Source organism: Sceloporus occidentalis, unplaced genomic scaffold (assembly GCF_023333645.1).
Source record: "Sceloporus occidentalis isolate IW3139 unplaced genomic scaffold, rSceOcc1.0.p SCAF_3, whole genome shotgun sequence".
NCBI lineage: Eukaryota > Metazoa > Chordata > Lepidosauria > Squamata > Phrynosomatidae > Sceloporus > Sceloporus occidentalis.
Window position 1 is genome coordinate 47,619,334 of NW_028316983.1, and position 12,629 is coordinate 47,631,962.

Consider the following 12,629-nt stretch of genomic DNA (forward strand, 5'->3'; position numbering starts at 1 on the left):
CTTGGCTGTGAAGTCAAAGGCTTTCATGGCCGGCATCCATAGTTTTTTGTGGGTTTTTTGGGCTATGTGGCCATCTTCTAGCAGAGTTTCTTCCTGATGTTTCACCAGCATCTGTGGCTGGCATCTTCAGAGAATGTTTGCCTGGAAAGGACTTAGCTATGTATATTGTGTGACCTGGAAAGGCAGGAGTGATTTGCATGTAACTTGGCTGTTTTTTGGCAGCATGTATCTTGATTTGGGTAGCCAACTCCACCTCAGGCAGTAAACTGAGGTGTCTTGGGTGCTTCTGCTCACTGATAGATCTGTCCTCCATCAAGTTGTCTAATGTCTTTTAAAATCCTTCTGGGCTGTACCTTGGGCTACATTTTATAGCATGGAATATATAATTTATATCCCTCCTTTCTCCCTGGAGGGACCCAAGGTGGCTCATTGTGTATAAAAAAATAAGTACTTATTTGCTCTGAATCTATGTTCAACCCGCTTCACCATGTGACACTCAAGTCCCAGCATGATAGAGAGAGGAAGAAAAGCCTCTCTGTGTTCATTTTCTCCAAACCATTCTTGTGCACACATAACTCCATTATTTTTCCTTTTAGTTTCTCCCTGTGTCTCTCACATACACATTTGGTGGGAAGGTACTCCCACCCCTTGGTTCCCATTTTCTGCACCTTTCCCCACTCTATAATATCCTTTTTGAGATGAGGTTAGGAGATGTAGGATCCTGTAAGCAAATGTACCTGAGGACAATAACACTAGTACATTTCAGCCATGTCCTTTTACATGTAGATTTTGAGAAAGGGAAAATGAGCAAGAGCCTGCAAAAATTAAGATGGAAGTATGGGATAATCACTATCATATTTGTCCTACAATTTATTCTTATTCCAACTAACTATATATGAAGGGGAAAGCAAGAGTGGGGAGGAGTTATATCACAGACTTTCACAGAAACAGTATAAATTAACAATGAAGTTACAGTGGATGTGGAATTCTGAAATTAATGCTAAGAGTAGAAAATAGCAGAATGCCTGGTTGCTCCATTCCATGCATATGTTTATAAGGTTCTGTTATGTTCTCTCCTTTCAAAAATTTACACACAACCTCTTTCTATCTCCTCTCCTTTCTCTCTGTCCTCTAAGCAAATGAAATACTACTTTTCTCATCTATTTATGAAACTTTCAAACTTTCTTAATCTATTTATGGCTCTTCTCAGGCAACAATGATATGCAAGTTCTACCTCCATGGAATTAGAACAGGCTATTATTTTACACTGAATCTCCATGATTCCACAATGTTATGTTAACAGGTAATTAATTACCTGACACTATATGCGCAGTGGCATTGTGCCAGACACCCACTTTCTTATGATCCATGAGAACAGGGCTGCAGCCCCCTTATCATCTCTTACACTGCTTGTTAAATTTGTTTCTTCTTCCTCCTCCTCTATTCCACTCCAGAGTTCATTTCTACTGAGTATTGTTTTAATTGCCCATTATGCGATCATTGCTCATGCCTGACAATTGGCGCTTTTTCTACTTGCGGATTGGTTGCACAGCCTGATCTGGCAGTGGGAACCAGAAGTGGTACTGTAAATTAAAACAATGATCTAATTACTGAACACAAAACAGGGCTGGCGCCCTATTAGCAATCTGCAGTTTAGCATGTTAGGGCTGGGATAAGCCAATAAATAAAACCTGTTCCCTCCCTTGTGCTGGAAACAGCATGTGTAGTAACCAATGGTGTTGCTCAGCTTCAGCTCTGTGTTGTGACAAGCTGTTTTGCTGCGCTGGGAGATTTCAATGCTCTCACTCCCCCCCCCCCACCTTGCATGAGCTCTAGGGAGAGCATCACTTCTTTGTACAAGTGGCTGGGGATGTCTCTTTCACCAGCACCTGCAAGGGAAGGCAGAGCAATGAAGAGGTTAAAAATATTTTCTGAAATTTGGCATTGAAAACTATGCAAGGAGGGAGTCAAAGTGAATTGGGGAGGAGGAATCTTGTGCAGCACACATCTTGGCAGTAAATACAGCTCTCTGATATTGGATGCAACAAGACAATCAGAAGGTACCGGCAACAAGCAGTGGTTTGTTGAAAGTGGCTTCAAGGTGGTATGGACTCAGCCCAGACCTCAGCCTGCATCTCTCAGGAGTGGCCTTCAGGACTGAGAGGCACCTGGATGACACTCAGAAACTAATGGAGTCCTGGATTTTGTGACATTGTTAGTGTGCTCCTGTCATTCCACTTTGATCTTTCTTAGTTATCCAGATAGGAGGCAAAGGGAGATGCAGTTTGGGAAATGAGCACCACAAAGGAGGAAAACCATTGTCAGACAGCAGCTCAGATTGTCACTGACCTATGCCTCAAGAAGCGCCTGCCCCAATTGGATTCGGACACCTGCAAGCAGTTCAGCTTTCCAAACCTGAGTGGCCCTGAACCAGGTACAGTGCCCCTTGTTCTGCAGGGGAGGGATTTCCTATTACTTGGCTTATGATATGGTGGGAGAAAAGATCTGTTCCATCTCCTTCCAACTTATTCAGCTCTCCTGTTTTGTCACTTGGTTCTAGGCATTTGCCTTCATCTCATTTTACCCCTTGCAGATGCCTGTTGTTTAGTGAAACCTGTTGAAAGCTGCTAGTTCTGTAAGGAAGGCAAGCAATGACAGATGTGAAAAGGGAGAGTATATGATGTGGGCAGAGATCAAAACCTTGGGTGGGGGAGTGCTCTTTCTGATACTGAAGTTTGAGATTTTTCTTATCTGTTTCTACAAAAACTGTGCCCCAACAAACTTGCCTACTTCTTTCTTTCTTTCTTTCTTTCTTTCTTTCTTTCTTTCTGGCAAGCTTCAGTTCCTGATCAAATGCAAATTTTTCTTCAAAATAATTGTAGGGGGGAGGAGGATAATAGTAGAAACACTTCCTCTGTATTTAAAAAGTGAAAGAAGAGAATCAGTTAATCTTAGGGAGGTTTTAGATGTGCAAATATGACAAAATCAAGACCTGATCAGTGTGTACTTTTGAGTATGTGGATTCTCAGGCTTTCATCAAGAATCCAGCATCCCCTCCCTCTCTCCCTCCCTCCCTCTCCCTGTCAGTCTGTGTGTTTGTGTGTGTGTGTGTGTGTGTGAGAGAGAGAGAGAGAGAGAGGGGGGGGGGCTAGATTTTGCCTACTGTGGATAATGTAAATAAGCAAAAAGTATAGTTTACAATTAACTGAGCATTGCTGCCATGGAAGAAATGAATGCAGTTTCTTGCTAACTGTAAATACAGTACCACAGTTTTAGCTGAGATGCTGGGACTGAGCATGACTTTTCAAAGGAATTTATCAAATGGAAGGAATTTTTCTTTAATTCGAATGAAAAAAAAGTGAGGCCAGAACGCATTCACTTAAAGTCGCTAGTTTAGCGCATTTACATGAATGCGCATTGCGTTCAAACTGGCTTCACACTGCCTGAAAATAGCATGCCATTGCCCAAATTTGTGTGTGGCAGTCTATCACACAATAAGGTGAAACCCCATGATTGCGTTTGGACTGATTTCCCATTGCCCGAATTTGTATGTAGTGGATTATCATGCAATAACATTAAACCCCATGATTGCGTTCAGATTGCCATTGGATTATACTTCCAATTTCCCTTGTCTGATAAACTCCAAAGCTAGTCAGTAAAAACTCTGTGCCAAATTGTAGTGTCATTTTTTGTCTGGTTATTATTCTTCCCAAGGTACAGAAAACTGTTTAACAGCTCACTCCAGACCCTATAGTAGATTACATAGATGAGCATGCCATTAATGGCTTTACTGACAGGTAATGGAGATGAAATATTCCTTATTACTGGGATGCTGGAGGCAGCAGGCTGTTACCCTGATGGCATATCATGTTTGTGAGTTTTCCCAAAGGTTATTGCCCATCCACTTCTGGAAAAACAATAAGGCCTGATCCAGCAACTTGCATCCAGTAGGGCTTATTTTATGTTCCCAACACAATGGACTGTCAGTTACACTGCAAATTTTATACAGTGATAATATCTATATTTAATATGGCAATCATACCTAGTCAGAGGATCAGGGAAAATTCTGTGCCATCTCCACATACAAGGCTGTGGAAATATATACGTTCTCATAGAATTTGAACATGGTCTGAATGAGAGTTCAGTTACTGAAACTGTCTTTACAGTGCCCTTAAGAAAGATTTGCCTTGCAACTATCAGAGGCCTGACTTTCACCAATAAAGCAAAAAGGATATCTTCCTATTGCTTTATGGTTTATTGTAGTATTTCTTATCATGTGTCAACAGAAAACTTCTATGTTTGGACAACAATCTGAGTCCCTGTAATCCAATGAGTGTAAATTAAATAGAGAGAGAAGGAGAGTGGGTTTCATGTCTGTTACAGACTGAAAACCCCGTGTAGAGCTACCTGTGGCTTTTGAGTCAATCATGAAGGATTTGGAGTCTGCTGGTATGAAACTGGCTTTGTTTTCTCTGGAATGTGTAGAGTAATAATAGAAGTGAACATCAGCATTCGGAATGGCTTCTGAGTCACAGCCTTGATGCAAAATAAATCCTACTCATGAAGAATCAGAATGTGTTGTGGTACATAGCTAGGTAAATTTTGAAAACAAATTAATGTTTAAAAGTTTTCTCTGAAGCAGTTCCTTAAATAAAAAGAAAGGTTTTGAGGAAAGTTCACAAACTTCATATTTCAGACATGCTCACCTAAACCCATCTTCTCACTGATTGCTCTGTATCAGCACAGAACTGCTGGCTATCAGGATGGCTGCTGTGATTTCAGCAGGAATAACCTGATTACTGAGGCTTGTGCTGAATGTAGCTATTCTATTTCCTTAGAGCAAGCAGTCAATCTGCTGTTCCCAGCATAGTGCAAACAATGTCCTAATTTAGATAAGCTACCTGCCAAATGCTCCATGTGTGATTTGCTAGTGATGAATCATAATTACCTACACTGGAATATCAATTTGCCCTGCTTAATATAGCTTGGAAAATTACAAACCAAGTGCTATTCTCTATGAAAGTTACGTGTTTATTTATTTTATCTGTAAGTTGTATTAATTGTCCTTTAGCCAATAGCTCTAAGGCTGAAGCACCTCTTTTACCACCTCGTACCTTCAATCCAAACTCAGCAGTGTCTCAGACAGCAGGAAGCCTGTGACATGGCTCCTGCTCTCCAGGGCTCCTTTACCTGTGTTATGGACGCTGTGTGTCCTAGAGACATTTCCCAGGCTTCCTGATATCTCTAATAATATCAAACGGAGTTGAGAGAAGTTTCCCCATCACTAGTCCACTCCTGCTTTGTAGAATACAAATGAGCTCTGAAGTCTTGTATACTTGAATATTGCAGTGTCTGCAAATAAGCTGGTCTATGTTAAAAAAGATGCCATGTCTGCCATGAAAAGAACTGGAAGTAGCATTGTATAATCTGAGCACGAATGAGAGAAAGGTAAATATGTGAAGAATAAATAATATGGAAATGTGTACATCTTACTTACTTCCAAGACTTCCCTATGAGAACAAAATATGAGCTCAGCAAATAGCTTATATTTTCTGAATTCAATTCAAAAATCCTGCTGGTGGGACCTCTTCCATCTCTGTAACCCTGCAGACTTCAACCCAACCTCATGTACAAATAAATTCTATGTCTTTCTCCCTCCAGCTGACCCCTGGAAGTGATAGTTATTATGACTAGTCATGGCCTTGTTGTGAGAATACCATATCTGCCTGGTGCCTAAGCTGCTGAAATAGCAGTAGCTCAGGAACAAGAGTTATAGGTATATAGTTTTTTTGGCATCTGTGAACTCAGTAGGAAGGCCAGCTGCCTTTGAAACTGTTAAGGAAAAAGCAACATGGGATATACAGTGATTGAAATAAAACATGTATGTGAGAGTCAGAGTGACTCAGCAGAAGCAATTAAGAGCCACACAGGTGTAGAATGGTAATGCAATTAACAAGTCCTGAATGCCAAGGACAGAAATGTAAAGTGGATAATTGAAAACACCTGAAAATTGTTAAGTGGTCAAGGCTAAAATGATGAAATCATTAATTCTGGGTAGAAACAAGAGAACCAATGAGAATGGATGTACACGCCCACTGGGTGGAAACTGACAAGAGTGGGTGGTATGATCCAAGGACTATAATAATGGCTATGATTCCTAATGTATTTTGTGGGTAGTAGTTGGGTAGTAGCAGTGGATAGTAGGAGTGAGGAGTATTGTTGTGTTGGATAGTTTTGGAGCTGTATATTGTAGAATAAAGTAGATCTTTTATATAAGACTACTGAGTTGTCTGGTGTCTTGAGTGAAGATACAAGAGCCAGCTGGATCCTGAAGAAGTGTGAAGACTTCTGTGGAAGCAAGAGTGAGAAGGCTTGGAGAGTTTGTCAGGGTCTTCAGCCTATTCTCTGTAACTCTGCTGCTTTAGAGCAAAGCTTTAACCACTGGCCAAAACTGGTCAGCGCCGGTGCGTAACAAGGTGGTGAGTTCGAGCCAGAGGTGAAGAGCTACAACTCCCATCATGTTCCCAAGTTCCTTTTCCTTGGGATGTTTTATTCATAACAATGTTTCAAGTGCATGGAGCCATGAAATATGTACAGAATAAGTGTACATATTTGTGTGTTGCCCATTGCACAAGGGCTGGGGAGAGAGGAGAACTAACATTTCACCAGCCATGACACTTTCAGACTGTTGGTAGTCAAGACCTGCTCCTTGCTCACTTGCTTAATTAGTAAATGAATTACCTGACATTCTCCAAATGCAGGACCTAAAATGGCTTGCAACATAGATTAAGAGTATAGCTAAAATCAATTGTATTGGCAAAAAGAAAAATAATTTAAAAATGAAATAAATTGTCTGTTTAGACAGTATTGATTTTTTAAAAACAAAACTGTTCAAAAGCATGTAAAACACAACAGATGCTTGGGAACAAACTCTGTATTGGGAATGAACATCTGTGGTCTTGGCGGACTGGGGGTTCTCCATGCTTTTCTTAGATTCTCTGTCAGCAGCTACCACAATTCTTCTCCAAACTGTTAGGCTCCATCCTTTCAGACCCACCAAAATGGCCACCATCCTGTATACACCCAATCTCATCTGATTTCAGAAACTAAAAAAGCCAGGCCTGGTTAGTAGATGGGGTTCCACCAGGGAATATTAGGGATCTTCAGGTAGGACTAGGAAAAAATCGTGCCTTAAACCCTGTAGAACTGCTGCCAATTAGAGCTGAAAATAAAGAGCTAGATAGACCAGTGGTCTCACAGTGCAAAAGACAGCCCCGAGTGTTTCTATGTAAAAACCACTGAGTAGTCCTTAAGCAATCAGCCCTAACGCAAAGAGCTTCATTTAAGTGTTATTTGTTTTAAAAGAATGGTCATTTCTAAGCTTTATATAATGGATGTGAGAACAAACTCTTTTGAGTTGCAGATTTCAAGAAGGCTAGGCTGCATTCTGCCTACGGGGGACTATAAGCCTCTTCTAGGGAGTGCAGAGATTGTGGTATCTGTACCCCCACACCTTTGCAGTAGAGATGCCCACTGACCCAATTCTAATTATATTAGAGAGATAATGGGGATGACAATGGATCAAAAGCCAATTTAAACCAAATCTGATGGAATGAAAGACATCTCTGTCTGGTCATGCCTCTGTGGGAGATTAGTACAGATCCTCCTATCAATGCCATTTTGAATTCTGCCACAGAAGCACAAACAGATAAAACTGAATGAATATGAATTGTATATCGCTACTGCAGAATGTGATGGCCTGGCTCTTGAAATTGAACTGTGGCCCAGAATAGTGGTGTCATTGGGCAGGTGTAGGGTGTGTGGCCCACATCAGGTGACACACCAGAAGAGTGGTGACACCCAGTGAGGTCCACCTTCTGCTGTTCTGAAGGTGCAAGTGCATCACTATTGACTTTGCCATCACCCTGGCTCTTTTGCCATGGAGAGAGCCAAGGCAGCAATGAGGGTGGTAAAGGGGTGAGTGTGCCCCTCATGGCTTCATTGCCAGTCTGGCACTCTTCCTGGGGAGGGAGTTAAGGTGGTGGCAAAAGTGGCAGGTGAGCAAGGCAGCAGAACGGGAGGCTCGGGCAGGCCGCTGTCCCCCACCAGCTTGTTCCCCGAATTGGGTGTCCCCAAGCCTGGTGTTACCACTGGCCCAGAATATTGTATGCCAGCCTTTTTCACCATTTGTACATGTATTAGTGTTACCTATTCAAGAAATACCTCTCCATAATATCTGAGTTCCAATTTTTCTGTGCTTTCACATGAGGAGGATTCTCATACCTTCTAGCCATTACAGAGTGCTGACTTTAAAGCAGTAATGATCTGCATAATTAGCGAGTATGTCCACATGCCACAGTTAACAGCAGTTTGATACCACTTTAACTGAACATACTTCAAATCCCAGAATACTTCAGGATGGAACCATGATGATTAAACCCACGTCAAATTGCCTCAGTTGTGCAGAGCAAGGCAGCAGAAGGGGAGGCTGGGACAGGCCGCTGCCCCCCCCCCCCCCAGCATCTTTCTCCAAACTGGGTGTCCCCAAGCCTGGTGTTACCACTGGGCCAGAATATTGTATGCAAGCCTGTGGGTTGTTTCTACAACTAGCTCTGCTTCCTTTCCAAGAGCAGCCTTCATCTGTTCACATTTTACACAGAATCCACATGATATTGTTATGAAGTATCATTAGGCACTTCCGTTCACCATAGGTATGGGGACGTTCATAGAAGTATAGAATTAAAAGAGACCACAAGGGCCATCCAGTTCAACCCCCTGCTATGCAGGAACTCATAATCAAAGCACCCCAAAGAGATGGCCATCCAGTCTCTGTTTAGAGACCTCCAAAAAAGGAGACTCCAGCACACTATGAGGAAGTGTATTCCACTGTCAAACCTCTTACTGTCAAGAAATTTCTCCTAATGTTGAGGTGGAATCTATTTTCCTGTATCTTGCATCCATTGTTCCATGTCCTATTCTCAGCAGCAGAAAACAAGCTTGCTCCATCCTCGATATGACACCCCCTCAAATGCTTAAACAGGTTATCATATAACTTATTAACCTTCTCTTCTGCAGGCTAAACATACCCAGCTCCTAAGTCTCTGTCATAGGGTATGCTTTCCAGACCTTTCACCATTTTGGTTGCCCTTCTTTGGACATGCTCCAGCTGGTCCACATCCTTGTGGTGCCCAGAATTGAACACAGTATTCCAGGTGAGGCCTGACTAATGCAGAATAGAGTGGCACTATTACTTCTCTTGAGCTAGACACTATACTTCTATTAATGCTGCCTAGAATTTGCTTGCATTATTACTTTGTTTCATTTTTATAGAAACATAAGAGTAATTTTCTGTAAAATGGAAGTGGGTAACTTGTGGTCCTCCAGGTGTTATTTTACTGTATCTCACATCATACACCTTCCAGTGTTTCACAGATGAAAAGTCCAAAATGTATGGCTGGGCATCATTAGAATATAGCCAGCATGGCAGAGGTTATAAATGAGAAAGAACACACAAGCTAGGAGAGGCTGCAGAAGTGTGCTTTTGCCTTGGCCTCTTGGGAAGAGCAAGATTCTGCCCTCTCCTTTACCCTTGATGTATTAAAGTACTTCTGCACTTTGAACTTGGTTTGCAGTAACTAAAGCAACCTGGGAGCAAAAGGTGAAAGGGAGAACTGGAGAGAAAACCAGTAGTTTTTAAAAGCTGCAGAAAAAAGTGGGATGACTGGATTAATCAGGATTGTCCCTGCCAAAGCTGGATAGCTGGAGGGTATGCCATTAGCCTTCATCTTCATAGGCAAATGAAGTCCAAAAACATTTGAAGACCACAAGCTGTCCAACCCTGTTGTAAGAGAAAGAAAATTATTTGCATTAAACGTTTAATGCAGGTAAAACAGTAAGAGAAGTTGGGTTTCAACAAGTAAGATGGATTTCTTTCTGGGAGAAAGGTGGCATTGAAATGAAATTTAAAAATTAATTTAAATTAATTGGCATCAGAAGAGCAGCTTATTCAGAAGGACTTACTTGTAAGAAAACATTACTAAAAACTGGCTACAAGGCCTTGGTGCCTAAAATATCATTATATTAAGTGCCATGCACAATCTCCATTTTATTTCCCGCTTTAGCTAATTGTGCATAAGCAGTGCCTCAGCTGTACTAAGAAGAAACAACCACAGCCTCTTTACCAGAGTCTTAGGAGCTTATTTCACAGCCATTTTTGCCCGATCCAGACATGGGGCAGGATCAGGACTGAATGGGGAAAAACAGGTATTATTGCATACAAAAATGTGGACTTTGTCACAGGGCGACCACAAGCCACCCCCCAGTCCTGCTTAGCTGGCAGATTTTGTGGGACAATTTTGTGGGAAGGCTAAGCATGGCTGGGGTGTGGCTTGTGGTTGCTCTGTGACAAAGACTACATTTTTGTATGCGATAACACCCATCCCCCCCCCCATTCAGTCCCAATCCTATCCTGTGCACGGATCGGGCAAAAATGGCTGTGCAATAAACTCCTAAGTGAACAGTCTTCCTCACTAACTAGTTTTGTTCTCTATAGAGTACATTGGACAGCTTCACCTTCTGTCCCACTTTATTCTATTGCTCTGGTGAGCACGATCAGTCAAAGCATCTAAACAATCTTTAAACTCTTCCTTCACAGCCCCTATACAAATGAAGCTGTCAAATTCACCCAGGTGCCAACAGCTTTCTTCTACAATTGCCTGCTGTGTTTTAGAAATAAATCCATTAAATCAGTACAGGAGACCACAGAGCCATATAATATGATCATACTAGTTGTTTACAAAATGTGTGTGTGTGTGTGTCTATATATCTTTTGTAAACAACTAGTATAATTATCTATCTATCTATCTATCTATCTATCTATCTATCTATCTATCTATCGATTTTAAATCATTTTGCATAGTTATAGACCATTTTGAAATTTGCCATTCCAAAATAATACTAAAATAATTTTTCAACAAAACTGTTCACTCTTCTTTTGTTTTTTTGATAAGATTGCACTTTAATTTATAATTCCAAGTTCTGAATATGTTTATAACTGCATACAAAGGGATTTTGCAGCATCTTTGAGTTTAAATGAAAAAAAAAAATGGTAACATGAGGTTCTATGAAAGAAGTGGCAATTCTGTGTAAGAGTAGCAATAACAGTGGCAGTACTGTAGATGTCCAGTGTGATGTAATGCACACATGTATTTATTTAATTTCTATCTCACCTTTCTCCCTGAAAGGACCCAAGACAGGGTCTAAAAACAAACTGCAATAAAACAGTTAAAACATCAACTAAATACAATATAAAATTACAGACATTAAAGCCACAATAAAATCACAATACCCATCCCATATAAAACCCATCCCATGACTAAACATTAAAAACTGATGAAAGGCAAGCAAGGAGAGGGTGAGACTTGCTTCTTATGGAAGGGCATTCCAGAGGGCAGGAGAAGATTCTCTCTCGTGTCCTTATCAGGTGAGCCTGATGGTGGAGGGACCGAGAGAAAGCTTTCCCTTAGGGCTCCGTCAGGTTTGTATGGGGAGATACAGTCTCTCAAATAATCTGGACCTAAGCCATTTAGGGCTTTATAAGTCATAACCAGCACTTTGAATTGTGCCCGGAAAGGAACCAGTAGGCAGTGAAGCTGTTTCAGCAAGGGAGTTATATGGTCCTATAACTGGCCCCTGTCATAATTCTGGCAGCGGCATTTTGTACATGCTAAAGTTTCCGAACAGTTTCCAAAGGCAGCCTCATGTAGAGTGCATTCCAATAGTCCAAATGGAATATAATCAAGGCATGTGTCACTGTAGCCAGATATGATGTCTCAAGGAATGGGTGGAGCTGGCACACAGGATTTAACTGTGCAAATGCATTCCTGGCCACTGCTGAAACCTGAGCATCCAGGCTAAAAATACTGTCCAGGAGCACACCCAAGCTGTGAGCCTGAGATTTCAGGAGGAGTGTAACTCCATCCAGCATATGCAATGTCCCTATTCCCTGATCTGCCTTACAACTGACCAGGAGCACCTCTGTCTTGTCTGGATTAAGTTTCAATTTGTTTGCCCTCATCCAGTTCATTACTGACCGCAGACACTGGTTTAGCTCAGAGACAGCTTCTTTGGAGTCAGATGGAAAGGAGAGATAGAGTTGGGTGTCATCTGCATACTGGTGACATCTCACCCCAAAACTCCAGAAGAACTCTCCCAGAAGTTTCATGTAGATGTTGAATAACATGGGGGACAAAACAGAACCCTGTGGGGCTCTACAGGCCAGCGGCCAAGGAGTCAGACAGGAGTCCCCCAACACCACCTTCTGAGTCTGCCCTTCCAAGAAGGATTGGAACCACTGCATAACAGTGCCTCTAAGTCCCATCCCAGAGAGGCAGCTCAGAAGGATACCATGGTCGATGGTATTGGATGCCACTGAGAGATCTAGCAGGACCAGCAGGCACCACTCCTCCTGTCCAGTTCCCTGTGGAGGTCAACCACCAAGGTGACCAAAGCTTTCCGTCCCATAGCCAGGTCTGAAGCTAGATTGAAATGGATCTAGAAAATCCATTTCATCCAGAAACCCCTGGAGCTGGGAGGACACCATTTGCTTCAGAACCTTGCATGAGAATGGA

The 12,629-nt window shown here is 41.9% G+C and overlaps 1 protein-coding gene across 1 annotated transcript in view; it reads left to right on the top strand.

The window, feature by feature from the left end:
- Nucleotides 1-1,872: 1,872 nt before the first annotated feature.
- Nucleotides 1,873-12,629, top strand: part of LOC149315887 (synaptotagmin-6-like) — a 197,234-nt gene continuing 186,477 nt past the window's right edge. The window contains exon 1 of the mRNA XM_089514367.1: nt 1,873-2,434. Within this exon, the coding sequence (XP_089370493.1) occupies nt 2,293-2,434 (142 nt within the window). The 5' untranslated portion in view covers nt 1,873-2,292. The remainder of the gene's footprint in view (nt 2,435-12,629) is intronic.